We start from the raw sequence: 18,778 nt of genomic DNA, 5'->3' as shown, positions 1-18,778 counted from the left end.
AATTAGGGTTTAATTGAAGTCTAGTGGCAGGTTTGGGGTACAGGGAATCAAACATAATTCCCCTGTAACCCCCTTGGTTCGGCGCAAGGATACGGCAGTAAATGAGGTCTAGTGTTGGGGGGAGTCCCCAATAAAGGCATTTATTGGCCCAAAAGCTAGATTGATAAAAGAAGTTTATTATTGGGTAATCAAGGTTAAAGTATAGGCGAAAGTAGAGATAAGGAGGACACCTCCAGTGGACAGAGGGTCATCACATGGCTAGCATGTTTGGAATCTCTGCAAAGAGGGGGTCCCACCGTGTCCCTTTTATAATGGGAGATTTAGCTCAAGGGGCTTTTGGGTGTAGATCCTGTTCTTCTATTGGAATTCAAAGGGACCAGGATTTGTGAGTTAAAGGGTAATTACATTAACTAAGGGCGTGGGGGAGTTGGGAATCAAAAATAGGAATCTTTCCCACATCATTTTGACTCTCAAGATTTCAGTATTTTATACTTTTTAAAGTCAAATAATCTCAATTTAATTTGATCTTTTCTAATCTGAGCACACCTCTATTAGGTGTGCATACACTTATTTATTTCTTTATTTATCCCTTTTTAATGATTATTCCTGTTTAATTTTATCTTTAATAATTCTATCTTTAACTTGCTATAGCCTTATTATACAATTTGGACTTATTTTCACTAACCAATTGATTTCCATGTAATTGTTTCTAATTTACCCAAACAATTGATTTTATAAAGTAAAAAAAAAAAAAAAATGTGTCAATCCCATAGGAATTATTTGCACACAATCACAAAATAAGTTTCATACAAATAAAGACAAATCTTAGAAACCTGCAGAAATATTAATTGCTCATGAGTAGACCAAGACCACATAATACAAATAACAATAGCAATTACATAAATATACATATAGTCAGTGCAACATCAAAGTGTCAAAGAATTATTTTATAGATCTAGGAAAAAAATCATTTGGAGAAATAAAATATCAAGAATATCAAAGGAATCAATTAAAAAAAAAAACAAAGAAAGGGATCTGGAAGAATGAAATTCTGAAGACAAAAGGAAATCATGCCAATGAGAAGACAGTCAGATTTGTTTGAATAGAGGGATGCACGGGGAACTCAGCACCCACTTTTGGTTTACTACAGACATTTACAGAAAATGGAAACAAGGCCAGTAATAAGAATGAATGTGAGCGGTCTTGTAAAAATGTCAAACCGGTCCTGATCCGCTTGACAGAGGTGGAAGTTTAATGGTGCTTTTTGGTTCTGATATGACAAAAAGGCAAGGTAAATTGGTAAAAGTCATGCTTCGGGACATAAAGTGCTGACCCCGATAGTTTTAATAGCCATTTTGCATTAAGCGGACTGCAGATCTACAGTCACTGGGCTGACCTCACCGCGGTGTGCCCGCGAAACCTGGATAGTCTACTAGCACCAAGCCAGAAAAGCCAAGCGCCGGCGTTGGAATTGTCTCAGGAAGATCCCGAAGGTCCCGGGCAGGATAAGACAAAAAGAAGATAAGAAGCTGACTTCTTAAACTGCCCAGCATTCAAACTGCTGCAGGGGCACAGTTCCTTTGGGCGAGCCACATTGTTCTAAAGCCTAGTGCATCCTGGGAAAAAAAGACTGCTTTATGGAGAACTCACACAGGGCGATGCTCACAAGGTGGTCAGAAAAAGCCCCACAAGGACACTCGCAAGGTCCCTCTGAAGAACTTTAGAATGGACTGCATGACGTGGGAGACCCCGGCACGGGAGCGCCCAGCACAGAGGATGAAGGCGCTCAAAAGAACGCCGGAGGCGCAAAGTTAAGAAAGCCACTTTGAAGTGCTTAGGAACTAATTGTGCCCACGGGCGGGGCATTTCGAGCGTCTCCTTGCTTTGATCGGACAGGCAGGAACTTGACTCTAATATAGTGACGTCATTTTGATCCTCTTCGAGAATGAAGACCAACTAGTCAGAGCATCTCTACTCCCGGGACTACATTTTCCAGAAGGCAGCGGGGCTTGACTCCATAAGATTTCTCTCGGTCGGATAAGTGAGCCGAACTGGGCATGTGCAGCCGGAAGTGTCCCGGTTAAGACCGGAAGCTGTGTTCTGTCTCAGACTGTAGGCTTGGGCGGCCCCGGCTCGGTCCCTTCTCTGAGAGACCCCGGCCCCGCCTCCGCCCCGCTGCCCTCCGGGCCCTCCTGCTGGGCATGGCGGCCCAGCCCTGTCCCGGGCCGGCTTCAGAGCCCCGGGGGGCAAGCGCGGGGAGTCGTGGGGCCGGGGTGGAGGGTCCTTCGGGGCTGGGGGCGGTCGAGGGGCCGGGACCGCTCGGGGCGCGGGCCCCGCCTGAGGGTGAGGTGGCCTTGAGGAACCTCCCCGAGGGGGCCTGGCCAGCCCGGCCCTGCCAGGTGAGGGGATGCCTGGGAGGGTGGGCTGCGCGTGGCGGATGTAGGGGACGCGCCCCGCCCTCGGTCGTCATTGGTTCATTCACTAAGGGCTGTCTACCCTTCTAGCGCTCCTTGCCCCGGATTATTCTTGGCTCTGCTTGGCGGGCTTCGGCCTCGCCCTGGGCTCGGCTTGAAACCGGGATTGTGGAGGGTTCGCAGTGCGTCAGGTGCCCGCCCACCTGGGGTCCTGGAGCGGCCAGACCGAACCCAAGCTTAAGTCAAACACGCATTTTGTTTTCTCACTTATTTCTTTTAAAAACAAACAAACCAAACAAACAAACCAAACCCCCCAAACTTTTGCTTTTTCGTCCTCTGCACTTCCCAAACTGAGCCTTCCTTTCCTTGATACCTACCCTGAAGACCCAGAAAGGGAAGAACCTAACTTGGCCCTCCTAAATAACTCCTGGAAAAAGTCTGAGGGAGCCGGGTGTTGGGTCTTTTGTATTGTAATTATACACCCACGTGGCCTTAGTTCATCGAAGTCTTCCAAGTTAGCCTCGTATTACTCAGTTCTTGGGGCCGAATAATCCATTACATGAGCCATCCCCCAATCCATGGGAATCTACTTTTATCTCCAGTTTTTCATACTATAGAAAGTGGGACTCCAAATATTTTTAGTATTTGTCATTGACCTCCTTGGGATATATATTCCAGCTGAGGGAAAAGGGTAGGGGCATTTTAGTCATATACTGTCATATTTAGGGACATTTAGTCATATTCATATAAAAATTGCCTTCCAGAATGTTTGGATCAGTTCACATTTCAACCAACGATGAATTAGTGTGCACAATTCCTCAAATGTCCTGTTTGGTTATTTCTACTTATTTATCTTATTAGTGATTTGGAACATTTTTCATATTCATATGGTCGTTAATAGTTTGTGATTTTCTTGTTTTGGGGAATACTCTTATACTTTGATCTTGTATAGCCTTGAAATACCTTTTGAGCTTATATTTCCATTACTAATATTAGACCCATGTTAGAGATATTTGATGTGCGTTTTTTCCTCATTTGGTGTCTCCTCTATTTTGTTGTTCAAAAAATTTTACATTTACCTCTAAATTTACTTATGTCCTAAAACGTTTGGAGATGCCATATGATAATGAGAAAACATATTTAATGTTCTCATTCTGTAATTGTCAAATCTTTTACTTCTAAATTCTATATCATTTTGCTTAGTTTTGTATTTTCTTTTCTGTGGTAGGTTTGCCCACTTTTGAAAGGGAAATATTAATCATTTACTATTATTATGTTATCATCTATATCTTTTGCAATTTAGCTAACGTTTTCTTTATGAATTTAGATTGTATGCATTTTGGTGCATATGTTTGGTATTGATTTTCTGTGGTTGCTTTAAGCATGATATGATTTTCTTGTTTCTGTCTTGACAGTGTTAGCCACGTGTTTGTTTTGCTTTTTAAGTATTAAAAATGAATTGGGAGAGGCATAAGGTTATATTTCTTATAAGAAATTAGATTTCGATGAGTAAAATTAAGAAATGAATTCATAGAGTTGGGTTTTAGAATGACAATTCTAAATTCTAAATGATAATTCAAGTGCTGCATTCTAAGATTTTGGTGTGTGCTAAAATGATTGTGGAAAAGTTCTTGTAAGCTGATTTAAGGTAGGAGAAACTTTATAAGTAAGGACTTTGTTCAGAGGTAGTGTGATGTAATGGAAAAACTCCACTACACTTTTGAGTTGGAAGATCTTGGTCAGAATCCAATTTCTTTGTTTAATTTCTGTGCGATCATTTATAAGTCATTTGTAATTAGGGAAACTGAGTCAGGACAATAAAAGGGAACTGTGGCCCAACAATTTAATGTTACTAGGTTTCATTTTCTTAGTTTGACTAATGTATATGTGTATATAGTGGAGAAGGAGAGGAAAGAGAAATTGAATGTCCTTCCCTTCAGTCTTTCATGACGTATCTGGGAATCTGCATGCAAGTGATCTGGCTATAGAAAGCAGTATTTGTTAGCCTACAGTAACAGGACATATACTGGAATTAATCTAGATTGTAAAAAGTTGTGAATAGTAAGAAATTTTTCATTTCTAAGATTGAAATATTTTGCCTGGTAATGGGAAGCAAAAAAATGACTTGTCTGAAAGGAAATTTCTTGTCCAGTCATTTTTTAAAAGTTGTGTCCGATTTTTTGTGCTCTCATATTTGAGTAGTTTGCCATTTCCTTCTGAAGTTTATTTTACAGATGAGCAAACTGAGATAAACAGGGAAAACTGACTTGCCTAAGATTACACAACTAGTAAGTGTCTGGGACCAGATTTGAATTCAGGAAGAAGAGTCTTGACTTCATGCCTAACACTTTACCGAGCTGTCTCCCCTGTCCCATCCCCATAGAGTTTACAACCTTGTTTTTTCTGGCTTTCTTCTCATTCTTCTTCTTCCCCTCTTTCATTCTTACTTGCTTCACGTGATTAAATTCTTACTTTGCTGTCTGCCACCTTCGACACAGCTACATACAGTAGTTGGGTCTCGAGGTAGCTAGAGCCCACAGCATGTTTATTTAGAACAAATAAAAAGTACATACTAGTTATTTCTAGCAAGGAGGATTGTAGTAGTCAAGAACATCAGTAATAGCTTCATGCTTGAGGAAGAAATTCAGAAAGGAAAAGGCAAGTAAGGCAGTGTTATTGTGAAATCTTGATATATAATTGTGAATTATATATATCTATATAAAATATATTTAACACATATTACATGTGTTATATATAACAAATATATAACAAAATATATTAACACAGTTCACAATAAAAACTACCATATACATAATAGAAATTCATGGTTTCCTCTTTTCTGTTCTTTTTCTTTGGAAGTGTTTGTTCGTTGCTGTTTGTCAAGTTCGCAGTAAGAAAGGAATCATTTTAAAGGTGATGGTTGACATGAGTAAGAATAAAGGAAACCGATAGTATTGGTCCAGTTGGCAGAAAGAGAACTTACAAGTATGTTACGTAGCCTTGGGAAGGTGTGACTATCCAGAAAAAAAGTATTGTCAGGAGTGCCAGACTACTCAGAGAGGTTAAGAATAGTGAGAATGGCGGAAAAGCTAGCAGATTCAGCCAGAGAGAGAGCCTAGAGTGTTATTTCAGAAGTCATAGGACCGGAAACCGATGCGTGGAGCTGAAGAATGGAGACAGTGAATACTGAGGCTTTTTCTAGGAGCCCTGGGAGAGCCAAGCCATGAATTTTGGCTGGATAGGAGGTATTCTGATATGTTTGCCGGCTATGTTTGCCTGCAAGTGGGAAAGAGAAAGAGTCTGTTGTCCCCACCACGTGTTCAAACACCTGCCACATAGTAGCCTGGCAGCTTCATGCACATCTCTCCCTGAAGTGGAGAGAGACAGGAGGCCCCACATGCCAGAAACTCTTTGATTTTATAACATACTTCCCATGACCCAGCTCAGTTAAGCAACATAGTAAAGACTAGACCCATCTTTTCACCTTTTTTTTTTTTTTTCCCCCCCATGGGGATGGTTACTTTCTTTCTCTTCATAATGACACAATGTTAGGTGCTCATTAGAAAAAACTGCTTGGTATTGGAGAATAATTACTATGCTACATATACCAAATAAGACTAGAAGTGTGATTGCTGCTGGGAGGTATATTTATTACATGGTTTGAAAGTTGAAGAGTGATCTGCACTAATCAAACTCAATGTGGAAGCTAATGTTTGAAAAGTGCTATGAAACTACACACACACACACATATACACACACATACACATAATAGACCCTTATAATCATCTTGGAATGCCAAAATTCAGTGTTGTAGGAAAAATTTAAAGCAACCTCTGAACTCTGTCTTGTTCGAAGATGATGCAAGGAACCACCTTTGGGTGAGCAGAAATGTATTTGATATTTCAGCAATCAATGACCTTCAAGGATGTCACTGTGGACTTCACCCAGGAGGAGTGGGATCATCTGGGCCCTGCTCAGAGGGACTTGTACAAGGATGTGATGCTGGAGAACTATCAAAACTTTATCTTCCTTGGTAAGGACTGTTTTCTCTCCATAGTTCAGAATCAGAATCAGGACAGAACTTGTGAGGGATTTTTACATTTACTTCATAGTTAGAAAGACTAAAGAAACTTATTGAATTTTATCTCAGTTTTTCAGGATGTTCAAGAATAATTTAAGATGGTTTTCTTTTCTTTTTCTTTTTTGCTAAGGCATTTGTGGTTTTGTGACTTGCCTAGGGGTCACATAGCTAGGAAGTGTTAACTGTCTGAAGCCAGATTTGAAGTCAGGTCTTCCTGACTTCAGGGCTGGCGCTCCATCCACTGTGCCACCTAGCTGCCCTCAGTTCAAGATTATTTTGAAAATAGAGTTATTCCTGATTTCTTTTTGATCTTTTTGGTTAAAAGACAAAAGGATTTTCTGTTCCTAGATGAAAATACTTTTTTTGTTCGATGGAAATCCATAGCATCATTATCTTGATCATGAGATTGATTTCTCCCATTCTCTGTTCCCCTTAGTTGGTTATTCTCTCCTAAAGCTCAGAGTCCAATACTAGTGATGGGTTAAGTCAAGTTAAATGATTTTCTTTATGAGCCAAAATAACTCCTTGGTTTTATTCCATACTTTCTGTGGTGTCCTTCAGAGATGCATGGTTATCATCCCTAGACTTCCTAGGCTTCTCTCTTTTTCTGAAGATAAAGGGATTAGGATTGAATTCTTTATTGACCCTTTGTACCCAGCATATTCCCATTTCTTTTCCCATGAGCAGGATTTCCAATTTGCAAACCAGAGATGATTTCCCGACTAGAAATAGGTGAAGCACGATGGTTGATGTTACTGAAAGAAGTTTCAAGAAACTTCTCTGCAGGTAAGTGAAATCAGGAGACAAGAATTTTGTCACCTTTAACTGAGCGGTTGGGACCAGAACTTCTGATTTATTAAACAATTGCTGTCATTAATTGCTTCTAGTGTTTTGTGATGGAATATCTGTGAGATGAGTTCCCTTTGTCACTTACCTTCAATTTTAAATTGTTTTCCATTTGAAATTAGAACTGCAAAAAGACTTTGAGATGATTTAGTCTAAGCCTCCCATTTTAGAGATCCAAACAGAAAAGGAAGAAAAATGGCTTGGTCAGGATCTTATGACTAGAGGGAGTAGAACTGGATTCCAGATTATCTTACTCCCACATCTAATGTATGCATTTGGGGGCATACACGATGGTCCTCTACCTGCTCTCTGTGTGAGACTCATTTTTAATTCTTCAGAGACTTTAATATTTTATATTTCTTTGCCATATAGCAACATTGATAGAATGTTAAAAAGATAGACCTCTGCTTTCATGAGAAGTATGTATGCAGTTTCTCAGAGGCAGTCTGGCTTGCTCTTCTCTTGTTGGACTCTAGGCCCAGTTTCTTCTATATTATATGTTCCAAATATATATATTGATGAACAAGATCTACAAACTGCCTATCCTTGTGTTTGGGCAGTTAAGCATTTTTCACTTACTTAAGAGTGGATGATCACATTAGTTTTGAATGAGAGCTTCTTTCCATGAAAGCCATGATATCGTTCTGGAACATAATGTAACCTACACAACATCATTGACAAAGAAGATGATACACAAAGGAACCCCCTTTAAATTTAACCTCCAGGGTAGATCTCTTCCATCACAGTGGGAAAGAATTTTTAACAAGCAGGTCTACTCTCTCTTTTATGTCTTACCTAATATTTATGATCAGAGAGTCATCCAACAAAGTCATTTCTTTAATTAGAACTTTTTAAGATATCTTGAATGATTTTAATGGAAATTAGACTTTTTATGGTGACATTTTGCTTAGCCCAATCAAATGTTTTTACTTAATTAACATTAAGCTCAGATGGGATCTTAAATTCTCCCTATCAGCACATTTTAAAATGGTAAACATGTGATTCATTATTGAATATTGCTTAATCTTGCTTGTTTTAGTTTAATACCCTTCTCAAGGATATCCTTGGTTAATGTATCGATGAATTTTGTATAAATGGTAGAGGAGTTAAGTTAAGCATTTATAAAGTTCCTACTATGTGCTGGGCAATGTGCAAAAACAATTTCTATTCTTAAGGAGTTCACAGTCTAATGGAGAGACAGCATATAAACAATTATCTACAAACCAGATATATATATATATATATATATATAGTGTGTGTGTGATTATACATATACATATATAACTACATAACTACATATATACATATATAAACATATACATTTCTATATATGCAGAAGTAATCTTAGAGATTAGGCACTGGTAGTAAGGGAGATTAGGAATGGCTTCTTGCAGAAGATCGTATTTTATCCGAGACTTGAAGGAAATCAGGAAGTAGAGTTAAGAATGGAGAGAATTCCAAGTTTTTATTTATTTGAAAAATAGAGTGAGGAGATGAACTGTCAAATGTGAGGGATAGCAAGGAAGCCAATTACTGAATTGTAGTGTATATAAAAGGTTGTAATAAAACTGGATACATAGGAATGGAACAGATTATGAAGGGCTCCAAAGCCAAATAAGATTTTATATTTGATCTTGGAGGTAGTGAAAGTGGGGGAGTCATTGGAGTTTATTGAATGGAGTGACATGGTCAGACCTGCTCATTAAATCATGTTGAGAAGCTAAGTAGAAGATAGACTGAAATGGGGGTGAGGAATAGGGAGAACATTGAAGACCAACTAGAAGACATTTAGATGATTAGTTATTGACCTCAGAGTCAGCTTTTTTCAGTATTTGTAAGATTTGGGATTTTCCTCATACTATTGGTAATCTCCTTTGAAATAGTTAGTGTATCTGTCCCTTTACACCCTGACATTTGTGTTACCTCTAGCAGTGTTCTGTAGATAAATTTGGTACAATCTGACTGCTTTTCCTGTTCTTATTTGGTGCTATTTCTCATTCCCTTAAAAGCAGATTCATAACGAACATTAAGATTTAAATATTGTGATTTCACTGTCCTTGATAGCGAAAACATACCTTTTCCACTGCTGTGACAGTTAATTTACATTGGTCAAATTTATTAAGTTATGATAACCTGTAGTATGATTTCAGTTGTCCATTTCACATTTTTTTATTTCAGATTTGTTTAAATTGTTAAAAGTTTAGCACTTGATTTCCATACCATATCTTTTTTTTATCATTAATCTTTCCTTTCATTCTGATCTTAGTTTGATTGTCTAGTTGATTGATAGTCTATGATTGTTTGTTGTTGTTTGTTTATATCCAACTCTTTGTAACCCTATTTGAGATTTTCTTGACAGAGATACTAGTTTGTCATTTCCTTCTCCAGTTATTTTACAGGTAATGAACTGAAGCAGACAGGGTTAAGTAACTTGTCCAGGGTCATATAGCTAGTAAGTGTCTGAGGCCAGATTTGAATTTAGGATGATGAGTCTTCTTGGCTTTAGAACTTTATCTGGTACTTTTTCCACTATCTACCTGCTCTGATATGATTGTAGGCAAACAGCTAATTCAGGGATAGTTATAATAATATTACATAATAATTGTAATGGGCTGAGGCTTGAGTTGATGCACTGAGGTCCCAAGCACATGAGGCTAAATAGTAATTGGACCTTACTCTATTAATATATAAGCTTGGAGAAAGAATGGCCCCGCCCACTCTTTGTGCAAGTACTGATGTGTTGTATAGAAAATGACGATTCTGGTGGGTGGAGGCAGGGGAGTGGAAAAGGAAGGGGAGGAGAGACTGCTTGCTTTTGCCATTGCGACGATGTTTCAGTTGAGATCTCTCTCTCTGCTAGCTGGCTTCCTGTCGCAGCTTCCCATATTGCTATCGCAATCCTTCTTGCCCATATTGCTATCGCAATCTTAATGAACTGAAGCAGACAGGGTTAAGTAACTTGTCCAGGGTCATGTAGCTAGTAAGTGTCTGAGGGCAGATTTGAATTTAGGATGATGAGTCTTCTTGGCTTTAGTACTTTATCTGGTACTTTTTCCACTAACTGCTCTGATATGATTGTATGCAAACAGCTAATTCAGGGATAGTTATAATAATATTACATGATAATAAAAAATATTATCCTGTCTACTAAAGATATATTTTTTGTTCAATCATTTTTAGTTGTGTCCAACTCTTCATGATCTTATTTTGTGTGTTTTTTTGGCAAAGATAATGGAATGGTTTGCCATGTCCTTCTCCAGGTCATTTTACATAGGAGGAAATTGATGCAGAGTTAAGTGACTTGCCCAGCGTCACACAGCTATAAGTATCTGAGGCTAGATTTGAACTCAAGAAGATGAGACTTCCTGACTTCAGGCCCTGAGTTCTAAGCACCATGGCACCTACCTGTCTTTCCCTCAAGCTCAGCTCAAATACCAGTCACATGTGACACCTTTCCTGATCCCTTTTAATTGTTTGTGCCCTCCAAAAATGATTTTCTTTTTATTATGTTTGTATAGAGTAGTCATTCATTTGTTTCTATATCTATTGTTCCTACACATAGAATGTTCTTTAGTGGCAGTTTTATGACATTCAGACTTGTTTTGAAACAAAGTGTTCTAATATTTAGGCCAGTGACTTTTAATTAATTTACCAATCTTGCACTTTTATTTCTTGATGCCCTAATCCATATGTTCCAACTTATTTTTTGCCATCTTTCCCTGCGCCCCTCTTTCAAGAACTCATTCAAGAGTTTTGTTTGGTGTTTCACCATAGTTTTGCTCTATCTTGTTGTATGACAAAGACCCTGAACAGAAGAATACTTAGTAAATGCCTGTTAGTTAATTGATTTTGGGTCTAGTATTTTTTCTATATAGATTTTAGGCATTGATTGACCCCAGTTTTGCTTTATAGAAGTAATAATAAGTCTGATAGCTCTTTTTTTAATTAAAGCTTTTTATTTTCAAAATATATACATAGATAATTTTCTACATTCACCCCTACAAAAACTTGTGTCTATTTTTTTCCCCTCCCTTTTCCTCATTCTCTCCTCCAGTCAGCAGGAGATCTAATTATATGTTGAACATGTGCAATCTCTCTATACACATTCCCACAAATAGCGTGCTGCACAAGAAAAATCAGATTAAAAAGAAAAAAATGAGAAAGAAAACAAAATGAAAGCAAATAACAACAAAAAAAGAGTGAAAATACCATGTTGTGATCCACATTCAGTTCCCACAGTCCTCTCTTTGGTTGCAGATGGCTTTCTTCATCACAAGACCATTGGAACTACTCTGAATTACCTCTATGGTATTTCTTCTTATAAGTTAGCCCCTCAAGGTGAAGAAAATAGCATAGCCTCTAAATAATAACAATGTATTTATAAATATATCTAAAAGCTAAACCATGCTATTTTTTTCATTCATTTTTCATAAAAATGTTTCTATCTTGAGAAGGCCAACAAATAGTATAAAGGTAAAATAAATCTGCAAAAAAAAAAAAAAAAGTTTCTTGATTATTCTGTATCCCATCACCATTTCTCTGGACAACTTCAATTTTTCAATGCAATATTCAAAAGATATACAGTATAGAGAATTGCACATAAATCCCAAATATGGTCTGAACAGTAGAAACTATAGTTAATCAGCTATTTTGGGTTGATCTGGTTACTCACTATGTATTTCAACCTAAGATTCAGTCAGTTTCGAGGCAATGTGGTATATTTGATAGAGAGCTGGTCTCAGAGGCAGGAAGACCCAGATTCTTGTCCTTCCTATGACACCTATAGCTTTTGTGCCTTTGGAAGGTCAGTTAATCTAGTTATTCATTAGTGGAGGAAGTTCCTGGAGGAGACTAGTCTGTTCCAATAAAATCTCAAGGCCAGCCCCTATCCCTAAAATTTTTAATTTGGATTTTTTTTTCTAGGTCATTATAACCTGTTGAACTTGTAGTAAAGCAAAACAGAAATTTTTGAACATGATCTGCTCTCACACCAGTACTTCTTATCTTGTAATGATACAAATAATGTTTTAAACCTAAATCCAAAGCATTATACTTCATCTTCATTAAATTTTACTCTCTTTATTTACTTGTTTTTTAGCCCCACCTTGCTGAATTCATTGAAAATTTTTATGGATATATTTTATTTTTATATTGCCTTCATTTCCCAATATATCCCCTTCTCTCTCTCTTTCTCCTAGAGAGCCATCTTATAACAAAAGAGGGAGAGGGAAAGGAAAAGGAAGAGAGAGAAATGTCAAATTAACAAAACTAATCAGCACATTAGAGCTTCTGAATGAAGCTGGGGGAGGTCTTATCACCATATTGACTCGTGACATTACAAATTCATATTATTCAACCTCAATTGGACCCTTTTTACAGAAGGGCCGTCTTTTTATTCCTCTGTATTTGATTCTATCTCTGATTCTCCACAGAAGCTATTCTAATCTTTCTTTGCTCTTCTTAACTACTACACACCTTCTCCTTTTCTTTCTCAGCTGAGGACCTTGCTTCTAACTTTACTGAAAAAATGTAGATTATTTGATGTGAGCTTCTTGTTTTCCAGTTCTCTTTATCTTAAAATCAATTGACATTATCTCCCACTTTCTTCTTTTTCTCCAGTCTTAGAGAAGTAGTCATTTTGCCAAGTCAAGCCCCTCTAAACATATACTTGAAAAAACCTTTCTATTATCCTTTCAAGTGCTTGTTCTCCATATTTCCTCCTTTTCTCAGCCAAACTCTTTGGAAAAGTTGACCCTAGTTACTGCCTCCATTTACTTCTTTCTCTTCAACCCTTTTCAGTTCAGCTTCTGCCTTTATCACTTCCCTACATCATTGCCCAAAGTTACCCATAATCTCTTAGTTGCCAGATCAGATGGTCTTTTCTTAGCCCTACTACTTCTTGACCTATCTGCTATATTTGATACTGTTGTATACCCTGTCCTCTAGAATGCTGTCTCTTCTCTGGGATTTTGTGTCACTCATATTCCTGGATATATATTTTCTACCAGTCTGACTGCTCCTTTTCAGTCTCCTTTGCTGCCTAATCTACCAGTTAAATGTTATAGAGACATCTTAAACTTCTAAAATCAAATTAATTATCTTTTCCCCAGTTTTTCTCTTCCAGAATTTGATTTTGTTGCACTTTGAATTTTGAGATGTTGAACTAAACATCCTAAAACTGAACTCATCTTTTTCCCTGAATCTTTCCCTCTTCCAGAGTTTTCATTGATCTGGTAAAGGAAGCACCATCCATCCACAGTCTCAGGTTTGCAATATTGGCAATGTCATGGATTCTGCATCACTGCACATATCTAAATAGTTTCCAAATCTTGCTGTTTGTGTTTTATATATGATCCCTTCTTTCTATTCACAGAATGAATGGAAATCTTAGTCTAGGCCTGAATCACCTTTGACTTAGATTATGGTAATACCCTCCAAATTACCTGCTTCAAATATTTCACTACTCCATTCCATCCTACAAATGATTTTTTTAAAGTGAAGATCTGATCATGTGACTCCCTTGCTCAATCAATTCCAGTAACTTCTATCAATTTCCAATGGCCTGTAGGAGAAAATATAAACTCTTTTATATAGATTTAATCCTTTACAATCTGAACCCAACCTGTCTTTCTAGTCTCATTGAATGTTATTACTCTTCCAGCTGTCTTCCATCCAGTTAAACTGGTCTTCTCTTTGTTCCTCCTACAAAACTCTCTGTATTCTCTTTTCATGCCTTTTCAGTGGCCACCCTAATATCTGGAGTATATGCTTTTCCTCATAGAACCTCTCTCTTTTTTAAAGACATAACTCAAATACCTTCTGAATGAAACATTTTCTTTGCACAACAGTCCTTTCTCTCTCAAATTATGTTTAGCTACTTTTATCTTATATATACTTATATATGTACTTATCTTTCCCTTTAAAATATAAGATTTTTAAAGTATAGATTATTTCTTTCATTTTAATTGTATCTCCAACAACCATGTAAGTGCTTAATACATTGTATGTACTTAATAAGTTTTTGCTGATTGAACCAAATCCAACATTATATGTAGAGATATAAACTCATAATCCCAACATATCTATAGAAAAATAGGAGACAGATGCAGTCTTTTATCTTTTCTTTGGTGTCAAGCTTGATCATTATTATGATTTTTTTTGTTCTTTCTACTTACATTGATATAGTTATGTATATTGCTTTTCTGAGTTTTAATATACTTCTCTGTATTCATATTCACTGTTTGACAGCACAATAGGATTAATAGTTAGCATTTATGAAGTGCTCCAATGTTTGTGAAGAATTTTATATATATTATTTCAATTGATCCTCGCAACAGCTTTTTGAGTTAGTATAAAAAAATTTTTTTAAAGTTTATTTTCAATACACATTGTTTTATGAATCATGTTAGGAGAGAAAAATCAGAGAAAAGGGAAAAACCATAGAAGAGATTAAAAAAAAGAAAAGAGAATTGAACATAGCATGTGTTGATTTACATTCAGTCTCCTTAGATCTTTTTCTGGATGCAGATTTCATTTTCTATCCAAAATCTATTGGGATTGCTTTGGATTTTGAGTTAGTTAACATTTTACAGATGAGGGAAGTGATTTATCCACAGTTAACACAGTAAGAGTGTGAAGTGAGATTTGAACTCAGATTTTTCCGATTCCAAGTCTAGTCTACTGTGCAGCCAGTTCACTGTACAAAACACTTAAAACATTCTATTAAATTCCTATATTATAAGTTAGCCATTCCCCAACCAATGGGCATTTTCCCCCCCAGTTCTTTGGTATTACAGAAAATAGTGCTATAAAATTAGCAGCTTTGGTATTATGCTAAGAAAGTGACTGGTGTATCCATAGTTTTTGACCTTTGACATCCCAATATATTTCATCTACTACGGCTAAATCAAGACCAAAAGAAAAAAGCAATATGTCATATCAACCAAAATATTTATAACAGAACTTTTTGTAGTAGTAAAGAAGTGGAAACAAAACAGATACCCTTTGATGGCTTTTTTGTATTTGGATTGTATAACCATTTGGAACTTCTTATATGTTGTGAGATATATACTTCTTACCTAAACATCTTTACCATTTTTCTAAGGAGTTTTCATTTAACAGCAATCAGCCAGTCAGTAAGCACTTATCTATAGTATTTTTTGGTTTATTATAAATTCATAATGAATGAAAATAATTTCATTAGGGCAGAATAATTTTTAACTCATTTTGTGCCATGGATTCTTTGACAGGACTGGGGAAGAACACCTTCCCAAAATGTGTTTCCTACATTCATAATGGTTTTAAAAATGCTCATTTTCAGTTAGAAATTAGAATAACTTTTTCACACAGAAATTTATACTCTCCGTTAGTAGCAGAGGATGGGGAGAGTGAATCTAGCAATCCACAGATTCCTTGGGGATCATTGGAAGGCATATTAAGAGCTTCTGATGTAGGGTTTTGACAAAAAACTCATAACAAGGATTGGACAATTATTGAGAATCTTATTTAGGTTTCTAGTAGCCCATTAATAAAAAAATCTTTGATCAAAATTATTCAGAGTACCTAAATTCTTCTAGCTCTTCTATCATCCAACCTATATTTTTCTAAACATTGACATCCAATACCTTGCTGAAATTTAAATATTAAATGTTTATAGTGTCTTCACTAATAAGAGCATGAGAGACAAGGTTAGTTTTACATTATTTATTCATTTTCAAACCGTGCTGGGCTTTCATTTCATCAGAGCTTTCATTTTGAATGTTCATAAGCCATCCAATTCAAAGATCATTAGTCTCAATAAGACTTGAAATGCTATATATTCGATTTATAGATGAGGGAACTGAGATCCGGAGAGATTAAGTAATTTGCTCAAATTCATAAAAGTAGTTTCAAAGGTGGGATTTAAATCCATGTCCTCTGATTTTAGGACCATTGCTCTTTTCAGGATGGTTTTGTTTTCATGCAGAGATCAGAATTAGATTAGGATTAGAAAATATTCATTGCCAGAACTAAGTTAGTTTTAGCTTTTTTGAAATTTAGAAATTTTCCCTAAGCTAGCATACTAACAGTTATTCTGATATTTATAGATGCCTTAAAATAGATGGGAATTCCTTTTGTGTTGACCACCTAGTTATCTTAAACACTTTAGTTCTTTAGTTCCCTGTCACTACTGTTTACATATTGACTATCATTCTTTTTTTTTTTTTTCCAATTATTTATTTACAAAGCATATGCAATGTTTTCAACATTGACCCTTGCAAAACCTTTTGTTCCAAATTTTCCCCTCCTTTCTCCCAACCCTTTCTCTAAATGTCAGGTAGTCTAATACATGTTAAATATGTTAAAATACATATTAAATCCAATATATGTATACATATTTATACAGTTATCTTGCTGCACACGAAAAACCAAATTAAGAAGGGAGGAAAAGAAAAACTGAGAAAGAAAACAAAATGCAAGCAAATAACAACAGAGAGAGTGACAATGCTATGTTGTGTTTCACACTCTGTTCCCACGGTTCTCTCTCTGGGTGTAGATAGATCTCTTCTTCACTTTACAAGTGGAACTGGTTTGAATCCTCTCATTGTGGAAGAGAGCCACTTGACTATCATTCTAAATGATGTAATTTATCTTTTAGATATCAATAATATCCTTTTAGAACAAAGAGAAGGAATTATTTATATTATCTTATTTCTTTCAGGTCCCCTTTATCAGGAGAGTACATGTGAAACCAAGGACTCAACTCTAGAGGAGGGAAATTATTTGGGAGAGTCATCCATGAGAAGACTCACAATAAATACTAATGAATGTGGTGAAACCTTCAGGCAGATGGAACATCTTATTGTACATCAGGGAATTCAGACTGGAGACAAATCCTATCAGTGTAATGAATGTGAAAAAGCCTTCAGCTATAACTCAGGCCTTAGTATACAGCCAAGAAATTCAAATGGAGAGAAATCCTATCAGTGTAACCAATGTGGGAAAACTTTCAATTATAACTCATACCTTACTGTACATGAAAGAATTCATACAGGATTAAAACCATATAAATGTACTGAATGTGGGAAAGCATTCAGAGAGAGAAGATACCTTACAATACATCTTAAAATTCATACTGGAGAGAAATCCTATAAATGCAATGAATGTGGGAAAGCCTTCAGCCAGAGAGGAAGCCTTAATTTACATCAGAAAATTCATACTGGAGAAAAATCCTATAAATGCATTGAATGTGGGAAAGCATTCATATCCTACTCAGTCCTTACTATACACCAGAGAATTCATACCGGAGAAAAACCCTATAAGTGTAATAATTGTGAGAAAGCCTTTAGACAAAGAGGACACCTTACTGATCACCAGAAAATGCATACTGGAGAGAAATCCTATAAATGTAATGAATGTGGGAAAGCCTTCAGAGATAGGGGATACCTCATGATACATCAAAAAATCCATACTGGAGAGAAATCCTATTTATGTAATGTATGTGGAAAAGCCTTCAGAGAGAGAGGACATCTTACTATACATCAGAAAATTCATACTGGAGAGAAATCCTATAAATGTAATGAATGTGGGAAAGCTTTTAGGCAGAAGGGGAATCTTGCTGTACATCAGAAAATTCATACTGGTGAAAAACCATTTAAATGTAACATATGCGGGAAAGCCTTTAGGGATAAGGGATATCTTATTGTACATCAGAGAATTCATACTGGAGAAAAACCATTCAAGTGTAATGTGTGTGAAAAAGCTTTTACAGACAAGGGATACCTTACTATACATCAGAAAATTCATACTGGAGAGAAATCTTACAAATGTAATGTATGTGGGAAAGCCTTCAGAGATAAGGGATACCTTGCTGTACATCATAGAATTCATACTGGGGAAAAACCATTTATATGTAATATATGTGGGAAAGCCTTCACAGATAAAGGTTACCTTACTATCCACATGAAAGTTCACACTGGAGAGAAGTCCTATAAATGTAATGAATGTGGCAAAGCCTTTAGCTCCAACTCAGGTCTTACTATGCATCATAGAATTCATACTGGAGAGAAACCCTATATATGTAATGAATGTGGTAAAGCCTTTAGACAGAGAGGAACCCTTAATGATCATCAGAGAGTTCATACTGGAGAGAAATCCTATAAATGTAATGAATGTGGTAAAGCCTTCAAAGAGAAGAGATACCTTACTATACATCACAGAATTCATACTGGAGAGAAGTCTTATAAATGTTGTGAGTGTGGAAAAGCATTTAGGCAAAAAGGAAATCTTGCTGTACACCAGAGAATTCATATTGGAAAGGAACCTTTTTAATTCAAAGAAAATGAAAAAGATTGACAAAAGACATCTTTTATCATAAGATTATTTATATTAGAGAGAAATTCAGTCAGCGCACACTCATCGAGTATGCAAAATCTTTTATTTAGAAAGGGGAAATGAC

The 18,778-nt window shown here is 36.4% G+C and overlaps 1 protein-coding gene across 2 annotated transcripts in view; it reads left to right on the top strand.

The window, feature by feature from the left end:
- Window positions 1-2,074: 2,074 nt before the first annotated feature.
- The window catches only part of LOC127556638 (zinc finger protein 713-like), a 53,388-nt gene continuing 36,684 nt past the window's right edge, over window positions 2,075-18,778 (top strand). For both annotated transcript variants that reach the window (XM_051989906.1, XM_051989907.1), the window contains exons 1-3: window positions 2,075-2,399; window positions 6,321-6,447; window positions 7,183-7,281. In XM_051989906.1, coding sequence (XP_051845866.1) covers window positions 2,202-2,399; window positions 6,321-6,447; window positions 7,183-7,281 — 424 coding nt within the window. In that variant the 5' untranslated portion in view covers window positions 2,075-2,201. The remainder of the gene's footprint in view (window positions 2,400-6,320; window positions 6,448-7,182; window positions 7,282-18,778) is intronic.

This window comes from Antechinus flavipes, chromosome 3 (genome assembly GCF_016432865.1).
Source record: "Antechinus flavipes isolate AdamAnt ecotype Samford, QLD, Australia chromosome 3, AdamAnt_v2, whole genome shotgun sequence".
Taxonomy (NCBI): Eukaryota; Metazoa; Chordata; class Mammalia; order Dasyuromorphia; family Dasyuridae; genus Antechinus; species Antechinus flavipes.
Note: the sequence above shows the minus strand (reverse complement) of the source record. Positions and strands in the feature narration are given on the sequence as shown.